This window comes from Microcaecilia unicolor, chromosome 1 (genome assembly GCF_901765095.1).
Source record: "Microcaecilia unicolor chromosome 1, aMicUni1.1, whole genome shotgun sequence".
NCBI lineage: Eukaryota > Metazoa > Chordata > Amphibia > Gymnophiona > Siphonopidae > Microcaecilia > Microcaecilia unicolor.
In genome coordinates this window covers 490,308,485-490,329,201 of record NC_044031.1, presented here as the reverse complement: position 1 = coordinate 490,329,201, position 20,717 = coordinate 490,308,485, and the positions used below count along the sequence as shown (strand labels likewise).

The 20,717-nt window shown below is 40.5% G+C and overlaps 1 protein-coding gene across 1 annotated transcript in view; it reads left to right on the top strand.

Moving 5' to 3' along the window:
- The first annotated feature begins 19,310 nt into the window (after positions 1-19,310).
- ST18 (ST18 C2H2C-type zinc finger transcription factor) overlaps positions 19,311-20,717 on the top strand; it is a 353,913-nt gene continuing 352,506 nt past the window's right edge. The window contains exon 1 of the mRNA XM_030190140.1: positions 19,311-19,373. Coding sequence (XP_030046000.1) covers positions 19,338-19,373 — 36 coding nt within the window. The 5' untranslated portion in view covers positions 19,311-19,337. The remainder of the gene's footprint in view (positions 19,374-20,717) is intronic.

The following is a 20,717-nucleotide window of genomic DNA, read 5'->3' as shown; positions in this document are numbered from 1 at the left end:
TAGTTTTATTCAAGTGTATATGTATAAACAGTTTTTAAATGTGTATTTTAATTTAGAGCATAAAGACTCCTGAGGTAGGCCGGTTGGCCGAAACATGGCCGTGTTGAGTCTCTTTGAGTTACATTATTTATTTGGACTCAATAAATTTGGACTTTTTATACATTGTCTAAAGACCATATTCTTGTGTCATCTTCGCTGTGTTCTTTGTGGTTTTGAGCTTATGGAGACTGTGTTCTTCTGTGTTTACATCGATTAATTTACACACATATATGTGTATGTAGAACAGGCCCCCAGTGAACCAACTTTTTTGTGGAAGATTTGTAGGGGTAGAGAAACATTTTATTTGATTAGAATCCTAAGGGACAGGTGGAAGAATTAGTCTCAAAGGCCCTTATCTGGAGCAAGATTCTGTAATAGCATCTCTCTTCTGTTTCCCTTTCTTAGCAGTCAATGCCCCCCCTCCCACACACACACACTTTGGGCTCTAGCCCCCCTCAATTTTTTTAATCTGGCTACGTGACGTTCTGGGGGAGGTGGCAGCTTCAGTCCTGGGGGGGGGGGGGGAGGGGGGGATCCGGCAGCGGGCGGCCCTGAGCAAAGCATAATAGCTGGACTCCTTTTCCAAAATTCTTGGTTGGTCTTCTCTTTCACCATAATTATATTCGCTGCACTTTGAGTAGCAAATTAAAGGCCTAATCAATGTAATTGAAGAGGGTCCCACCTGCTTAAATCATGCTCAGCAGGCCGGCCACCAATAATCGGTAACACTTAACTGGGCAGCAACCAATTTGTGCATGCAATTTAATTGAATACTGATCCAATTAGTGCCAATAATTGACTTTATAACAAGTAATTATCGGTGCTAATTGAAATCAATTAACAAGTACATGTGTACATTTAGGCACGTGATCCGCACCTAAATTTTATGTGCATCCTGGAAAAGGGGGTGTGGATATGAGAGGTCACGGATATTTTAGGGCAGAGCATGGGTGTGGATTCCAGTTATACATACATTGATAGAATAAGGGATTCTCTAGCTCCTATGTCCAGCATCCTCCCCACTTTACCTCTTTCCCAATGCCCCTACCTATTCCTCCATCTCCCTATACCCCCATATCCAGCATCTCCCTCCATCTCTCTATATCACCTCAAGTTCAAAATCTCCATTCCATCTCCCTATGCCTACAACATCTCACCTCCAATTTTTTGTGAGCCCCCTATGTTTAACAACTCCCAGACCCCCCTACATATCTCCTACATATTCTTATTCTCTATATGCAGCATCTCCCAGGGGTCTGTGCTGGGATCACTGCTTTTTAAAATATTTATAAATGACCTAGAGATGGGAGTAATTAGTGAGGTAATTAAATGTGCTGATCACACAAAGTTATTTAAAGTTGTTAAATCACAAGAGGATTGTGGAAAATTACAAGAGGACCTTACGAGACTGCGAGACAGGGCATCTAAATGGCAGATGATGTTTAATGTGAGCAAGTGCAAAGTGATGCATGTGGGAAAGAGGAACCTGAATTATAGTTATGTAATGCAAGGTTCCACATTAGGAGTCGGCGGCGGTGGCTAAGAAAGCAAACAGAATGTTAGGTATTATTAGGAAAGGAATGGAAAACAAAAATGAGGATGTTATAATGCCTTTGTATCGCTCCATGGTGTGACTGCACCTCAAATATTGTGTTAAATTCTGGTCATCGCATCTCAAAAAAGATATAGTGGAATTAGAAAAGGTACAGAGAAGGGCTACAAAAATGATAAAGGGAATGGGACAACTTCCCTATGAGGAAAGGCTAAAGCAGCTAGGGCTCTTTAGCTTGGAGATAAGATGGCTGAGGGGAGATATGATAGAGGTCTATAAAATAATGAGTGGAGTGGAACGGGTAGATGTGAATCGCTTGTTTACTCTTTCCAAAAATACTAGGACTAGGGGACACGCAATGAAGCTACAAAGTAGTACATTTAAAATGAATTGGAGAAAATATTTCTTCACTCAATGTGTAATTAAACTCTGGAATTTGTTGCCAGAGAATGTGGTAAAAACGGTTAGCTTAGCGGGGTTTAAATAAGGTTTGGATAGTTTCATAAAGGAACAGTCCATAGACCATTATTAAAATGGACTTGGTGAAAATCCACTGCTTATTTCTAGAATAAGCAGCATAAAATGTATTGTACTGTTTTGGGATCTTGCCAGGCACTTGTGACCTGGATTGGCCACTGTTGGAAACAGGATGCTAGGCTTGATGGACCTTCAGTCTGTCCCGGTATGGCAATACTTATGTACTATCACTCTACATGCTGCTGCTGTTTTACCAGCATTGATGTAATATTTCAATAGCCCTCTGCAGATGTGTTTCATTTTGCCAACTTGAACATCACTCAGTACATTCCAAGCCACAAATTAAGTTTGTTTATTTATTTATTTATGACACTTATACATTGCATTATCCCAAACATGTTTGGGTTCAATGCAGCCTACATCAAAAAAATTAAAACAATTACAATAGGTAAACTAAAACCAAAATGCAAACAGCAATAGCCATAATATCGGATTCACCAAAAGATTAACAATTGCCAGCAGTGGTAAGGGATTCACTAATCAAGAATGCTTTCTATAATTTATGACATTTCAGATAATCTGTAGGATATTTTATTGACTTTGGTAGAGAATTCCATTTCTTGTTAGCATAATAAGAAAAGCTAGCAACAAAGTTGGTTCTTTGGTGTTGTAATGTTCTCAAGTTTTCCAGATGCATCTTGTATCTCAGACCTCTGGGATGCCCTGGTAGCCACCAATACCTTTGAGGGAGTATCCAGTTGCTTGGGACAAATTGCATTAGAAGATACTCATTATAGGTGCCCGTTCTGTGGTTGCCCAGCACCTATGGGACTGCCCTACCAAAAAAGGAACCACTGTATTGGTGCTGGAGCATCAACTTGATTTGAGCTTTTTTACCACTGCCATCACATCATCTGCACAGTCCTGCAGCCAGGTGACAATAAAAAATATAATAAACATCAGAGGTGCATGACCTTTGACTCTGGAGTAGGGTTACCATATGGCTCCAGAAAAAGGAGGACAGATTGAGCCAGTCTGGGTTTTACTTCCATTGCTTTCAGTGGAAGCAAAACCTGGACTGGATCAATGTGTCCTCCTTTTTCTGGAGCCATATGGTAAACCTACTCTGGAGATCACCTGAGTTTCAGAGGCGCACATTTGTTGTATTTTTGGTTACCGCCAATAACCACCGGTCTGTAGAGAGTCTACAGTGGTGGCAGGGAACAAGGGGGAAAGGCTGCCACTGCAAACTGTGAAAAATACCCAGCATCACTGCAGGGCTGAGGATTCACTGAATCCCTTGAAGGCCCCGACTGCATTCTATAACACTTGTGTTATAGAATTGTCCCTTACTGACCATTAGGAGGGCAATTCTACACAGTGTCTAGAAAAACAGGACCCCCTTACCCCTTACCTAGTTTCAAAATACTTTGCAATTATTCAAACTTTTACCCCCCCCCCCCCCCCGATTACTAAGCCACATGGCAATGCCGACACAGACCATTCAAAGTGAATGGAATGTGTCAGCATTAGCGCGGCTTAGTAAACAGGGGGGTTAGTATGACCTTTGAAAATACATTAGTCCAACCTTTATTAGGAAACTTTAGGAAACTCCCTTAGCAAATGATTTGCATTGTATGCCATATTTATCACAAAAATCATAACTTTATCTTCTTCGCTAAACGCCATTTTGCTAAAACGGATCTTAATGGTCACTTCCAGAACGACACAAAAATGAGAGGAAGCAAACTCAAAAATATCTAACATACCTCTGTACACATTTTAGAGCTCTGGGTTTTGAGTACTTTAAATGTTTTTGTGACTATTTTTGGTAAAGTGTGGGGTGTGAGGTAAGTTGACCCTTGTTTGAGATCTGGGTTATTTTTGTTTTTGTTTTTTTTAAACTGTTATTTTTCTCCCTATAGAGGTGTGGTTTTTTTTCAACTGTTTGGGTTTCCCCTTTGGATCTTGAAACCAGTGATAAACCCATACAATTGGGATGGCAGCTGTATGTTAGCGATCCTGAAAATCTGAGGTTTCTTTTAATTAATGATAATAGGTTCCTGCAATCATACTCACGCTTTACCAGGTTGGCAAATTTTATACAGAGATGTACCTCCTGAATAATGTCATTTTGAAAACAGGGATCATCCAGTTTTTACAGCATTTTTCAGTAGCACCTTCAATAATAGTACACATTTTTTAATAATAGTACATTTATTTTGGGGTTATTCAGAAAAATGTTGGGGGTCCTGTTTTTTATGGACACTACTACTACTACTTATCATTTCTATAGTGCTACAAGGCATACGCAGTGCTGTACACCATACACAAAAAGACAGTCCCTGCTCAAAGAGCTTACAATCTAGATAAGACAGGTAAACAGACAGAACAATAAGGGTAAGGGAATAAAGAGGTGAGGATAAAAGGACAGGGCAAGTGAGTAGTGGTCAGGAGTCAAAAGCAGTGGTAAAGAGGTGGGCTTTAAGTTTGGACTTGAAAATGGCCAAAGATGGGGCTAGACGTACAGGCTCGGGTAGTCTATTCCAGGCGTGAGGTGCAGCAAGATAAAAGGAACAGAGTCTGGAATTAGCAGTATAGGAGAAGGGGACAGATAAGAGAGATTTATCTACAGAACAGAGTCCCCGAGGGGGGGGGGGGAGCATAGGGAGAGACAAGAGTGGAGAGGTACTGGGCAGTGGCAGAGTGAATGCACTTATAGGTCAATAAGAGAAGTTTGAATTGAATGCGGAAACGGATAGGGAGCCAGTGAAGTGACTTAAAGAGAGGGCTAATATGAGCATAGTGACTTTGGCGGAAAATGAGTCACGCAGCAGAGTTTTGGACTGATTGAAGAGGAGAGAGATGGCTAAGAGTTAAGGCCGGTGAGAAGCAGGTTACAGTAATCAAGACTAGAGGTGATAAGAGTGTGGATAAGGGTTCTGGTAGAGTGCTCAGAGATGAAGGGACGGATTTTGCTGATGTTATAGAGAAAGAAATGACAGGTTTTGGCAATCTGCTGAATGTGAGCAGAGAAGGAGAGAGAGGAGTCAAAGATGACCCCAAGGTTACGAGCTGATGAGACAGGGAGAATGATAGTGCCATCCACAGAAATAGAGAAAGGGGGGAGAGGAGAGGTAGGTTTAGGGGGAAAGATGAGAAGCTCGGTTTTGGCTATGTTAAGTTTCAGATGATGTTGAGACATCCAAGCAGCGATATCAGATAGGCAGGCTGAAACATTGGTCTGGATGCTGGTTAAGATTTCGGGGGTAGAGAGGTAGATTTGGGAGTCATCAGCATAGAGATGGTATTGAAAGCCATGTGATGATATCAGAGAGCCAAGGGAAGAAGTGTAGATGGAGGAGAGGACTGAGAACAGAACCTTGAGGCACACCAATTGGTAGAGGGATAGAAGTGGAAGAGGATCCACTAGAGTGTACACTAAAGTTGCGAAGCGAGAGGTAGGAGGAGGACCAGGAAAGAACAGAGCCCTGGAATCCAAGTGAAGACAACGTATCAAGGAGTAAGCTGTGATCAACAGTGTCAAAAGCGGCGGATAGATTGAGAAGGATGAGGATAGAATAGAGACCTTTGGATTTGGCCAGTAACAGGTCGTTATTCAGCCAACAGTCAGCAGTGCATTTGTTGTCCACTGCCGGCATTAAATCCAGATATTCAATGTCGGACTGTGTCCGGCAACTGGAATAGAATATTCGGGGGGTTTTGTGGTTGCTAAAAAGTTAACCAGCTATACTGGGGGGAGTAAGGGGAGGTCATCCCCGATTCCCTCCGATGGTCATCTGCTCAGTTGGGGCAATTTTTTGAGGCTTGGTCCTAAAAATAAATGGACCAAGTGAAGCCGGCGAAATGCTCGTCAGAGCCAGCCATCTTTTTTCCATTATCGGGCGAAGCTGGCCATCTCGTAACCACACCCCCATTCCGCCTTCTGTACCCTGCCGAAACGCCCCCTTGAAGTTTGGCCGGCTCCGCGACAGAAAGCAGTTGGTGCCGGCCAAAATCGGCTTTCAATTATACCGATGTGGCCAGGTTCAGGAGATCGCCGGCCATCTCCCGATTTGTGTCGGAAGATGGCCGGCGATCTCCTTCGAAAATAAGCAGGTTAGATACACTTGTTTCTGCTGACCATTGACCTTGCATAAATGGTCAGACTTAAATTTACACAAGCAATAAAACCAAGGAGAGCTCACTCCGCAGAACAGAAAGGATGCACAGAAAGAAGTGAAGCAAACAATGATTGGCAGAAGTTTTTGTTGAATAAAGTTCTTTATTCAACAAAAACGACCCAACAAGGTCCATGTTTCAGCTCTAGGGCCTACTTACAGTGATGGCGTTTCACAGCTGACACATTTTTTCTGTTAAATGTTGGTGGGAGAAGACGTTGGGAGTGTGGCATACTGATACCAGAATCTCGTTGCATTCAATGTCCTTTATAGTCTTCTTAAAGACACTATTGGTTGATATCTAACATATGGATGATATATTGTATTATTGCAATTTCAGACCCCTGACACAGGCCTTAGAGTCAAAACATGGTCTATGTCGGGTCATTTTTTGTTGAATAAAGATCTTCTGCCAACCATCGTTCTCTTTACTTCTGTTTGTACACACTTGAATTTAGGCATGCCAATTCAAGTTTATGCTAGTATTTTATAACAGCTTTTTTGTGCACAGATGCTGTTATCGAATTGGCGCTCAGGGTGTGGTATTAGCACACCGACCTGGAGGCTCCAAGGTGTTGAATTGCTCCCTACCCCTGGATTCTATAAATGGTGCACAAATTTCCATGTGTAAAATTGTGAGATATCCTGAGATGCGTGTCCAACTAAACTGGCTAACAATCCAATTAGCGACAATAATTGAGTGCTAACAATCAATTATTGGTATTAATTGGCAACAATTTAGATTTAAGGGCATATCTTCCTAAGCACTATTCTAGAAAGATCCGCATGCAAATCTTATAGTGTGCAACTCAAAAGGGGACATGGCCATGGTACGGGCATGAGTGGGTCAGGGGCATTCACTAAATATGAGTGAAGTATTACTAAATGTCCGGGATTTATGCATAAATTGCGTGCCAGGATTTACACCAGGTTTCAGTTGGTGTAAATCCTTACGTCCAAAGTTTGGCACGGAAATTGGCCCTAAATGCTATTCTATAAATGATACCCAACTCAGTGCACAATTTATAGAAAAGTGCTCTGTGCGGTTTTTTTTTTTCAGTGCTGTTTTTTGAGCACCATTTACTGAACCTACTCCTAACTGCTTAGTACAGCTTAGTAAACATACCCCTAAGTTCAGTCATAACCACCCTTATTAGGTAAAAATTATGCTTTTCTGAAGTAGGCTGTGAAAACTATAAAGCTATTTATAATTATGCTGCATGTTGTTTTAGATTCTTTAATTTTTTTCAATTTGTACTTTATATTTTCTATCTTTCATTAGTTTTTATACTTTAATTTTTTTAAAGCTATAATTCAATTAAAATTTGTAATTGCGATTAAAGGTATGTTGGGGGTAACCCCTTGTGACCGTGAGCAATGGATGATTACTTTTCTAGAGTCACAAGGAGCTGCAATAGGGGAAAAATTAATGAATAACATACCTTTAACCACAATTAAATTTATAATCGAAATGCAGCCTTAGTAAAAATGTACAATATTCTCATCCTTCTTGATAGTGGCACCCATAGAATATTAAACCTGTATAGTGAATATTAGGATAAACACGTGTGATTTTTAGGTCTCAGCTTTTTTTATGTAAATGATAGAATTGAGGGCATACTTACATCATTTGCACAGCTCTGTTTTAAACAAATGGCATGCAGACAATTTACCTGGATCAAAACTGTAAATATATTGCCCAGAAGTTGTTGTTTCTCTTGGGAGGGGTGGGACAGTTTTGTTTTGTGGAAAAGTAGCTTGGGGCAAGAAAATGCATAGGAGAATTGACTGCAGGAATAAATGCAAGTGAGAATTTTCCATTGATGCTTTATGGACACTTTTCTAAGTGGATCTCAGCTGTGCTGTCTTAACTCTCTGTCCCCTGGGATGTGAGAGACAGCAGATGGGGTTAGGGCAGAGGGTTGATGCATCTGACAGCAAACGGCCTGGATGCTGAGTGGAAGCCATGAGCGTCAGGAAGCTACTTTTCCCCTGAGAACAAACTAACCACTGAAGAAAGTTGAAAATGAGCCCTTTGAGAAATGCTATTAAAAATAGTAAAAAATTGGAATTGTGCAGATGATGTGCTGCTGCGTGGTTATTCGGATGCTAATGAGTTTGACATTAGGGAACTCAGAGGCTTCACTGTTACTCCCTTATGTGATTTACTTCTTTATTGGCAATCTTTGAGAAAATAAATGGAAAATGCATGGCTAATAAATACATAACACGAGAGGGCATCACAAGAAAAGGCTGCTAAGTTCCATGAGGTAGAGAAAAGCTTTGTTAGCCAGCATTACTGTTTCCTGTAGCATTTTTTTTTCTTCTTGACTGATTTCAAGAACACCATACGATATCAACAATATGTTCAAAAGACAATATTATCTTACCTAAATTCATTTGTGGGTGAATGTGCTTTTTTTTGTCTCAACAGTAATAGCTTACTATGGGGGTCCTCTTTTTTTTAAATTACAGCACAAAGTGGCCATAGCGCATCCTTGCATGACTTTTTCCTGCATACTAAGGCCATTTTTACCTCAGACTTAAAATGGCCAATTTTCTAATTTTTGTATTAATAGCCATGCGCTAATGTTTATTGCCACAAAAATTGGGAAATACTCTACTGAACAGTTGTATAAACAAAACCAACAAAACTGTGGAAGCCAATTATCACTTATAACCATCCGTTTAACATTTCAACTGTTTACTTTCCATAAATCAAAGAATGTGCAGGAAAGACCTCCGATACCCAAGCAGATGTCCATAGACACTGTACTGTCAACATAGGGCTCCTTGTAATCATTGGTAATAAAAACCTCCACATCAGTGATGTTTTTAGTATTAATGATTGCTAATCAAAAAACAAATATTGTAAATATGCAAATGTGGGGAAAACAGCACTTATCTATAGGATCCCAACGGGGACCCATTTCATTCAAAGCTTCATCAGGGGGTCAGGATGTGCTGACATTGCTTTCAAACATTGAGGAGTTCCTCCTTCCTGCTATTACTACTAGTGTGCAGCCATTAAAAGAAATTACTGTGTGAACGCACCACTCATTTTTGTAGATATTAAGGACTCATACAGTAATTCTGCATTAACAAGTTAGTGTGCTAACCAGGTAATGTAGCTGATCGGCACAGGGACACCCACTCTCCACCCCCTGACATGCCCTCTCAGAAAAAGAAACATTTTGGTGCATGATTTGGCAGTTAACACAGGATCCTGCGATATTGCATAAATTCATTCTATCTGAATACTAAGTAACTCACTTCTTGTTACTAAGAGGTATGGCATACCAGTTAAAATCTTTTAATTTTTGAATAGTGCTCAGAAACAGGTGTTTGATTTGAGCTATGGAGCAGCTGTTTTAGTCACAACACCATCACATACATCACAGCACTGCCCTGCCTTCCTACCAATATATCAGATGATGGTTTATCCAATATTATACAAAAATGGTACTTAGCTTTGGAATGCTGTCCGAATGGAATAAGCTGCACGCATAGACTTCAACTCAAATGGTGATGCAATATTTCTTTCAGTTTTTCAATCTTGCTAGTAAACATAAATAGTGTCCAAAAACTTAACGTGCCACTTCTCCTGTGGTTACTGTTCCTTTTTTTCAACGTTCTCTACATTTGGTCACATGTTTCGCCCTTAGGCATCATCAGGAGAACGAAACCTATAAAGTGAAATAAAATAAGATAACAGAAACATAGCATACCATATCATCCTAGCTAAATCGCTTTCTTACATACACCTTCCCATTCAAGGCTTTCAATCCTTTTAAATATATCTTACTAAAGCTTCTGGGCTACCGAGTGAAACTTCAGCATAGCTGGCTCAGAACAGCGTAAGAACGCCAGCACATGCGCAAAACTGCTTATATCCATTACAAATGAGTAACAGTCCACCAATCAATGGTCTTGTTTAGTCCTCTAGGAGCTGTAGTGCGCCAATTGAAAATGAACTGTGTTTCTTTCCTTAGGAGATTCGCCACTATGTTGCCACCTCGAGGTGAATGCAATACAAATAATACAACAAATCTCAAGTCTTCTTCCGTATGCTTCATCAAGTCCCAATGCTCCACCAAAGGAGCTTCTTTTTTATGATTTCGCAAATTAATCAAATGTTCTCCAATTCTTTGCTTAATTTTTCTTCTGGTTTGCCCGATATACCATAATGAGCATGGCATATGATCCCGTAAATCACCTGAGTGGTGTCATAATCAGTCCTGTCTCGCAATTTAATGATATGATTGGTAACCGGATGCACCACTTGTGAGGTTACCCATGCATAACGACAGTAAATGCAATTTCGACATGTGAAATGTCCTCTGATGTCACTAGGGACCAAATTCTCATGTTTATATTTGAGTATCTCTCCCAAATTGTGCGCTCGTGTAAAGGCAAATCGTGGTGCAGTAGACATACCATGTAATTGCATTATGGGCCAGTGGGTCCTGATAATCTTTTTGATTTGCACGATCCTCGACGAAAAAGGCAACACGAAGGTAATATTGTCTTCTTCTACCGATTGTTTATTCTCCTGTGTTGGTTCAAACAACCATCTTCTATGCACATTAGTAGCTCTTTTCTGTGCCTTCCTTATCATTTTGCGAGGGTACGCCTGTTGTTTAAATCTACACGCCATATCCGCTGCATGCTTATAGAAATCTGCTTTAGTATCGCATATCTTTCTTACCCTCAAAAACTGTCCATAGGGGATTGCTTCTTTTTGAGATAAAGGATGGAAACTGGAATAGTGCAATACAGAATGTCAGTAGCTTTACGATATAGTTGCGTGCATAAACGGCCTGCTTGTAGTTCTATAGACATATCCAAAAAATTAACTTTCGTGTTCCCAATGTTGACTTCAAATTTAATGTTATCATCACAATTATTAAGATGATGGCAAAACTCATCAAGCTCCCGTCGATCCCCTCTCCATATAAGAAGTACATCGTCGATGTACCGCTTCCATAGCACTATATTAGGGGTGAATTCATGAAGATAAACATTTTGATCCTCATACTGGGACATATACAGACATGCAATGGTGGGGGCTACAGTTACCCCCATTGCCACTCCACGTGTTTGTAAAAAGAAAGAATTTTCAAACTGGAAATAGTTGTGTAGCACCACATGCTGTGCCATGGAGTTCAACAAACATATTTTCTGGTGGGAAATATCTAACTTCTGTAGATGAATGTCAACTAGTTCTAATGCAGCCAACTGAGGAATAACAGTATACAAAGACCTTAATCCATCATGACTAATATAATCTGGGAGTCACATAACTGAAGATCCTTTATCATAGATAACAGATGGACAGTGTCCCTGACGTACGATGGTATCTGCTGCATCAAAGGTTGGAGATGGAAGTCTAAAAACTGTGACAGCGGTTCGTGCAGCGAACCATTACTCCACACTATCGGTCGAGCTGGTGGATTACATAGACTTTTATGGATTTTTGGAACAAACCTAATAGTGGGTATGGTGGGAGCTTGAATCATTAGGTACTTCGCCTCACGCATCGAAATAATACCTTCGTGAGTGGCTTGTTCAGTAAGGGTTTTTATTTCTTCCTGGTACCCTCGTGTAGGATCCCCCTCCAATCTAATATAAAAGACTCATCATCTAGTTGTCTGTATGCCTCCTGTTTATATTTGTCTATATCCTGGATCACACCCCACCCCCTTTGTCAGCCCTAAGACTAGAACGAAGACTTGCACAGGATTGGGAAGAAGAGGACCTCAGATGGCGGGGGTTGGGTTCCCCCACCAGCAAACATAGGCGATGGCGGGTTGGCGGCGGGAGAGGGAGTCAAGAGGGTCGTCGGTGGGGGGGTCAAAGTTGGTGGCGGGGGGTTTGGCAATGGCAGGGGGCGTCAAAGTTGGTGGCGGGGGGGTTCGGCAATGGCAAGGGGGTCGGTGGCATCATGGGGGGCTAAAATGTGCCCCCTCACCTCAGGCTCTGGACCCCCCTCCCGCCGAAGTCTGGCTATGCCCCGTCCAACTCACAGGAAGTTGGAAAGAATTATACAGAAGGGGTCAAGAATGTCAATCTAGAGGCAAAATAACTGAAAATTTAAGGGACTCTTTTACTAAGCTGAGGTAAAAGGGGGCCTGCGCTAGCATCAGTGTGTGTCTTTGACATGCGCTGAGGCTCCCTTTTACTGCAACAGGTTAAAGGCTGTCTTTTTTTTAAGAAATTGGCCATGTGGTAAGTGTTTGTACGTTTGGGAAGCTCGCCAGGTGCCCTTGGCCTGGATTGGCCGCTGTCGTGGACAGGATGCTGGGTTCGATGGACCCTTGGTCTTTTCCCAGTGTGGCATTACTTATGTACTTATGTACTTATGAAAATGTAAATTAATGGGAAGAAAGTTGGCCTGTGGAGAAAACCAATAAAAAAATACACTGGGTTCAAAAATGGGCCAGATTAGACTAGGGGTGCCAGAGAAATAAAATTGCCCAATTCATTTCTTTAGGAATAATATTTCCAGCTTTTTTATTTATTTGTATCACAGTTTGTATATCGCTCAGTCCCATGTACCAGGCAATTCACATCAACTACACATATAATAATTGAACATATCTCAACATAAAATAAGTCCATAATTTTTCTTACAATCTAGTTGCTCCTAAACAGTTTCTAGAAACTTTCTATAGAAATTTAGATAGAGTGAAATATAGCAGATGGAGAATAGGACAAAGTGGTTCAAAAGCTGGAATTCCCTACTCTTCTACCCCCACCAAAAATATACTACCCCCTTCCAATTGACCCACCCCAAACTGCCCCATAGCCTAAAACCTACCCACCTGCAACTGCCCCACCACCCTATATACTGTCTCCTCACACAAAAAGTATACCCCACAACTGCCATGCTACCCTGCAAACTGACCCATCCCCCAAAACTATGCTCCTGCAATTGCTGTACCAGAACATGCCCTAGTCCCAAAGATTACACCCTGCAACTGCCACACCACCTTGCATATTGTCCGTACACTCAAAACAAAAATCCCCTGCAACTGCCATGCCACACAAAACTGCTTCCACTCCCTAAAACTATTCCTGGAGACTTCTCCACTCCCACAAACTACCATCTATAACTACCAAACCATCCTATAAACTGCCCCCCCACAACAGCCCCATCATCATATCATACAAACTCCCGCACCCAAAAAGTAATTTATCCGCAATTGACACAGCACACCACAAACTGTCCCAACTCCAAAAACTACTCCATTCAACTGTGCCACCACCCTACAAATTGCCCCACTCCAAAACTAGTCCCTCAGAATTACACCTACATGCTCCAAACCGTTCCTCCCCTTAAAACCTGCCACTTCACAAATGTTCCTCACTACCTCCCCCACAGATGAAACACATGCCCAGCACACACACACACATACACGCACACCCTCCCCACAGATATACACACAGGGAATATAAATAATTCTCTACCCTTTAATTTCATTTTCTTTGTTGTTAATTTTACTGTGAAACCTAATTCAAGAACCATACAGTTTTCTTACTGTTTGCTATGTGTATTGCCATCTGTTGTCATGGGCAGAGCCAGATTAAGCCATTGGCAAACTTTGCACATGCTTTGAGTCCACATGTTTAAAGAGGCCGAGTGAGATGTGCTCAGGACTTGGGAGATTAGGATTATCAACTGTCTGGCCTTTTTCAGAAATCAGCAGAATTTTACATTGTTGTCAAGAAGTTAGAAAGATGAGTAAAATGGCTGGACCTGACTAATGGTTAGTGCAGTGGAATGAGAACCAGGGAAACTGGCTTTGATTCCTACTGCAGTTCCTTGTGACCCCTTCAACTATCCATTGTTACAGGTGGAGTAAAACAGAAAGCGACAAAATAGCGCTCACCAGTGAGCTTGCTTGGCGGTGATCGCTCTTTTTTTTCACATGCTGTTTTACTCCATTGCAATGTGGTCTGAGTAGTTTCTAGTTTGATTTAAATTCCGGCTCCTGATGATGCCTGTTTGGTGAAACATGATATTGTGTTGGGCCTGGAGATATCAGAAGTAAGCAGTTTTATTTCCACATTGACCCAGTTCAGCCTCGGTGGTGGACCCATCTATTGAGCAGTTATTCCTTGATGTGATTGGATGGACATTTTTAACATCATTAGAAGTGTGAAGATTTGTGAGATGTTATAAGTGAACAATTACTATTGGATCTTCCTTGTGATGAATTGATTGGGGAGAGACTTTTTTTTTTAAGTATTTATTGAGTTGAGCAGTGAAGACAACTCATAGCAATAAACCGTTGTTTATTGAACTGCTCCAGAGAGTGGAGGTAGCTGGGGCGGGTGTGGGTTCTTTGTATTTGTGGTTTTATATATTTTTTAAATATTGTTACACGTGAAATTTATTACAAGTGGTAATTGTTTATGATTATATGCATATTCATTAGAGGTATCCTGCTATATTATCTCAAATTTTCTATTCTGCCACAACCTTTACAGTTCAGGACGGATTACAGAAAAAGCGAACAGAACCCAATATATTCAGGAATTACATTATGCTAAAACTGCAAAACCATGAAATATAATACCAGATAATAAACTGCATAATGATTCATACTATTTAAAATTGAGTTTGAAAGTCCACATTTAACAAAAAACAATGCTTTCAGATGTTTTGAGAAACTCAAATAATGTCTATAAGCCCTAAGTGATATAGATAACCTATTCTATATTGATGCCATTTGATATTGTAAAAATGCAGAATGATGTTTACTTACTTTCATTTTAGTTACTTCCGGAAAACGTAACAAAAACTGGTCCCTAGTATGATATCTCAAAGTGACACCATGAAGTAATGTTAAAAATTGCATCATATAGGCAGGAGCCTCACCAGTCAATATTTTGAAACCATAACACACATCAGCAACCAATGTTTGTGGCCCTCGAGAACTGAATTTAAACAAGCCTGGTCTAGACCCAATTTCTACCTCTAGCAAAATTCTATTGAGACCATACTGCCAGCCATTGATTTAGCAGTAAAGTCTCACTCGTTAACCATGCGGTAACGATCAATGTGCATCAAAATGCTAATTACCGCCCATGCGCCAGAAAATAAAAATATTTTCTGACGCGCAAATCGGACACACGTCAAAAATGAAATTACCGCCCAGGTCACGTGTTAGCAGGGTGGTAACTCAGAATTGATTCGCGTTGGGCACGCTTAAGCACTTACGCGGCTTAGTAAAAGGACCCCATAGTATGGTACTTAACTTGTCAATACAATATGTAATAAAACATTTGAATACATATCATAAATGTTAGATGTAATCTTTGTCTTTCGCCTTGTTCTTGGGCTTTTTTTTTTTCTTGTAGTCTCAGGTCCACTTCTCAGAGGCCCAATAATACAACAAACAGGTGTGGCTTAGAAAAAGGTATTTTATATAGAAATAGGCTTCTTACATGTGAACAACACTTAGAACAGAAAGCTATTACAGATCTGCTTCTGTGTGTTCCTCAGTGTCTGCCTGTCCCTCTGATTCTGTGTGTGTGAGGGAATATGTGTCTGTCCTTCTGTCAGTGGCTGAGGAGGGGGGTGTGTGTGTGTGTGTGTGTGTAATGGCTATGTGAGCATGAATGTCTGTAGGTATGAAGGTGTGTGTGTGTGTGTGTGCATATCCTGTGTCTAACTGGTGTGTGTGTGTCTGTTCTGTTTTGAGCTCATTTATTCAATTAATTTTGTGCACCCAAATTTTGGTGCACAAATCTGGACACCATATTTAGAATCTGGGGGACTGTGTCTTATGCCAATGTCATTTATACTATAAACAGGTATATAGGGTCTCTCTGTTATAAAGCTAGTTATGTTTTGCTTCAATTGCCCTCCCCTTGTCCCTTCCTCTCTTCTCACCCATTACTTCCCTCACCCGTAACTGTCTTGTCTGTCTGTATTATTTAGATTGTAAGCTCTTTTGAGCAGGGACTGTCTCTTTGTATCAGGTGTTCAGCACTGCGTGCGTATGGTAGTGCTATACAAATGCTAATAATAATAATAATAATAATACATAGAAGTTTTGTCTTGAGGACTTTCCCCTGGATTCTATATAGCGTGACTTAAGTTGTGCACACAAATCCAGTCATATTCTGGATCTGTGTGCACAAGTTAATTAGTTAACAAGCCAATCAGCACTGATAATTGCCACTTAAACAATATTGACACTAATTGGCATTAATTAGAATTTTTACACACATTCTATAATGTGATGTATATAAGTTCTAAGTTGCATAGTTGAAAAGGGGGGGGGGGCATGGCCATGGGTGTGGAATGGGCAGATCATAGGCATTTCTAAAATCTATGCTTGGTGTTATAGAGTACACCCGTCTAATTTAGGCATCAGCATTTACACCAAATTTTACTTGGCATAACTGTGACTAAATTTAGTCACGTGGACGGTCACTCGGTGTATTCTATAAACTATGTGGAAACTTAGGTTTATTCTATAAACTACACCTAAAATTAGGCATACTTTACAGAATATGCCTAGGTATATTTTGTTTCGGTGCCAATTTTTTAGACATGATATATAGAATCTAGTTCTTTATGGATACAATATGTAGATCTTAGCAACTAGCAACTTATTATAATCAGTATTATTCATTTGTATTTATCTTACAAAGGTAAATGTTGAATAAATAATTCTAGAATTTCAGAATTTGAACCTTGTTTATGTACGTGTTATAGCAAGCTTTCTTTGACAGCTGTTCTCTCCTTCTGACACAAGTACTGGAAACCTGCATCCATTATTTTACAAATTCTTAAACAAGAAGAAAGCATCAAACAATTAAATTATTTTCTGCCCAGCCTCTGGGATGTTGTTATGAACATAAAGCTACCCTTATACATACAAACTTCAGCATTATACTCAGAAAGGCGATAGCTGAACTGGTCCTCTGAATTGGTCACAAAAATGGACAGAGCAGCTCAGGAGATTCAGGTGAACGTGCCCCTTCCTTCCAGGTAGAGGGGAGGAACTTGGGCTGTAAGAGAGAGCAGTACTTGGGGTTCCTCTTCCCATGCCCTATGAGAGAACCCGAGCCACTAAGGTCGGTGACCTCCAGAAGAGGGAGGAAAAATTAGTAACGGAGGGAAATATTAAAATGGCTCAAAGCTTGCAAACGTGATTGATAAAACTGGTATTTTCTTCTTCACTGTTCTCATATTATTTGCAATATTAACATTTTCTTAACATTTGCTATTTGTTTCTTCCTTGCTTGGTAAGACAACTTGGGGTAGGTATTCAATGCTATTTAAACGGCAGAAGCCATTTAAATCACTTATCCAGAGCCATCTGGGCATGATCAGTGACACTTAACAGGATAATGACACTGAAAATGCCCGGTTCACGGCTATTTTGTGGGCATTCCTGGGGGCGGAGTTGGCACTTACCCACTTAAGTGCTGATATTCAGCTGCGGTAAAAGGGGACCTGTTCTGGTGTCAGCGTATGTTCTTGATGCACGATGAGGCACCCTTTTACCACAGTGATGAAAAGGCTGTCTTTTTTTCACAAAAAGAAATGCGCGTGCAATAAGTGAACCACTTGCTGAATGGCCATTGGGGGGGGGAGCACTTACCACCACCCATTGAGGTGGTGGTAAGTGCTCTCATGCTAACCTGGTGGTAACAGGGCAGCGCATGGCACTGCCTGATTACTGCCAGGTAAACACCAGCGCTGCAAAAAATAAATCTTTTTGTAGCGCCGGAAGTGGCATGCGCTGGGTGTGGGAAGTACTGCTGGTTGTTCCGGAGTAGCAAGCAGTAAGCCTGCGTTGGGCTTACTGCCACTTAGTAAAAGACCCCCACAAGTAGCTAGGATAACTGCATAAACAGGACCACATTAAACACAGTTCTATCTTTATGCGGTTCGCCATAGCCACTTAAGTGCTGAATATCGTACTTAACCGGTTGTTCTATCTGGCCATGTATACCTGGTTCTGGTTGCTGTATTCCAAAAAAGATATAGCAGAATTAGAAAAGGTTCAAAGAAGCGTGACCAAAATGATAGAGGGGATGGAACTGCTCCTGTTTGAGGAAAGGCTAAAGAGGTTAGGGCTCTACAGCTTGGAAAAGAGACAGCTGAGGGGAAATTTGAAGTCTACAAAATCCTGAATGGTGTAGAACGAGTAGAAGTGAATTTATTTTTGTACTCCTTCAAAACATACAAAGACTAGGGGACACTCAAAACTAATAGGAGGAAATATTTTTTCACTCAGCGAATAGTTAAGCTCTGGAACTCGTTGCCAGAGGCTGTGGTAACAGAAATTAGCGTATCTGGGTTTCAAAAAGGGTTGGGCACGTTTCTGGAGGAAAAGTCATAGTCTGTTATTGAGATGGACATGGGAGAAACCACTGTTTGCTCCAGGACAGGTAGCATGGAATGTTGCTACTAACTGGGTTTCTGCCAGATACTTGTGACCTGGATTTGCCACTGTTGGAAACAGGATACTGGGCTAGATGTACCATTGGTCTGACCCAGTATGGTTATTCTTATGTTCTTATGTAATGGTGGAGCTCAGACATGGCCCAGCATTGAATATCTGGGCATAAAGCCAGTGGTGTTTAGCAAACTGCTGAGCGCCGATGGCTAAATATCAACCCCCTTTTAGAATAAAAGTACAACTCTTTCCGATCAAACAACAGAGAACTGAAGGTGGAGATCAAAATTAATATTATACTTTTATAAAGCACTGAAAATATACATCATGTCCACAGACTGCAAGATTAATACAGATATGGCAACAACAGATACAGCAAAGGACTAAATGAAGTCACTCATGCATGATAAATGTGAGTTTGCTCATGTTAACAGTGAGGATTAAACATTGCTGTGTATACAATGCATCATTTCTAGTTATCAAACCTGCACTGTGTAATGCTTATCTGTACATTTTGCTCATTTGAACTACAATTCTCATGTTCAGCTTCTTTCAGCAAAAGTATCTTTGTTTTATTTTCTTTCAGAGAATGAATTGCAGTATTATGTGATAAATCAGACAAGCAAACTTGGTCGGAGAGACAAAACTGACCATTCAGAATCAATGTCCATCTTTACCTGCAAGCCAAGACAGGAAATGGTGAGATGCATAATACTTACTAGCACCATTGTAAACTGGAACAGTGGTGAACATGTTTTGAATACAGAGGTTATAACTATGGCAGTGTGCATTTATGACATTGTGGAATTGCACCAAGACGTTATTCACTCAGATTAGACTAAATGAACTTTTCCTTCCTAGCAAGGAAAAAGCTTGAGTAACAAGAAGTTTCCCTGTGTTTTTCAACACGATTTCACAAAGCAAATACAGACTGGACAATTATTTTAGTGACCAAATATTGACTTCTGGAAGTATAATGCTCTGTTGCTAACCACATACTCAGTATATTTCTACTTGAAGCCTCATTGTCCACTCATGTTTGAGTAACAGGTATAGATGCACTTTATATACAGACACAGAGAGATTTACGCCATGACAGAATTAATACAAATACATCAGCTAGTTTTAGTTGTGTCAATTGTTCGAAAACTAAGGGCTGGATTTATTAAGCCTTTTTACTCTAGCCACAGAAAAGCACAGGTAAAGAGGAACATTCTTTTGATTTATCTTGAACACAAAAAATATGGACTTAAATTCTATTTGTTTATAAATAGATAATCATTGTAGCTTATTGACAATTGGCTTAATATGATCATAAATTTTAGTTCCAGACAAAATACAAGCATTAGTGCAAATAGCTGATGTTCTAAAGGTGGGGAAAAAAGCATGATTGGAGCACTAGAGAAATCTGCTTTTTCATGGTCAGGAAAGAATCCAGTTATATACCCAAAATCTTAACTTTACCGCATGCAACTGAAGACACATCACCTCTACTGAAAGGCCCACGCTGTTCCACAGAAAGACATTGCCTCCTATACCATGACCTTTTAATTTTCTCAGGAGTCTTTCATGAGGAACTTTGTCTAAAGCTTTCTGAAAATCTAGATGCACTAAATCGACTGGCTCACCATTATCCACATGTTTATTCACGCCTTCAAAGAAATGAAGCAGATTGGTGAGTCCTTACCACCTACAAAATAGGTGGCAGTAAGGGCTTACACGCTAAAGACCACACGCTAATGGAAAATTAGCACGTGGCCATTGTCAGAACAAAAGAAAAAGCTGCCTTGTACTGGCAGTGATAAAAGTGGCCTCAGTGCATGGGATAGACCATTGGGGCTACCGTAGACCACTTTGTAGCACTGCTTGATAAAAGAGCCCCTTTGACTTTTGTATTTGATACCAGTTGTAGTGATCCACAGATTTAACAACAACAAAAAAAACTATCTTACACTAATTGTATATTCTTAAAAATGTAACCCACAATCCCAGGGAGTACACCTAAAACCTTCTAAATGTCTCCTAAAAGCAAAACTGGAGCAC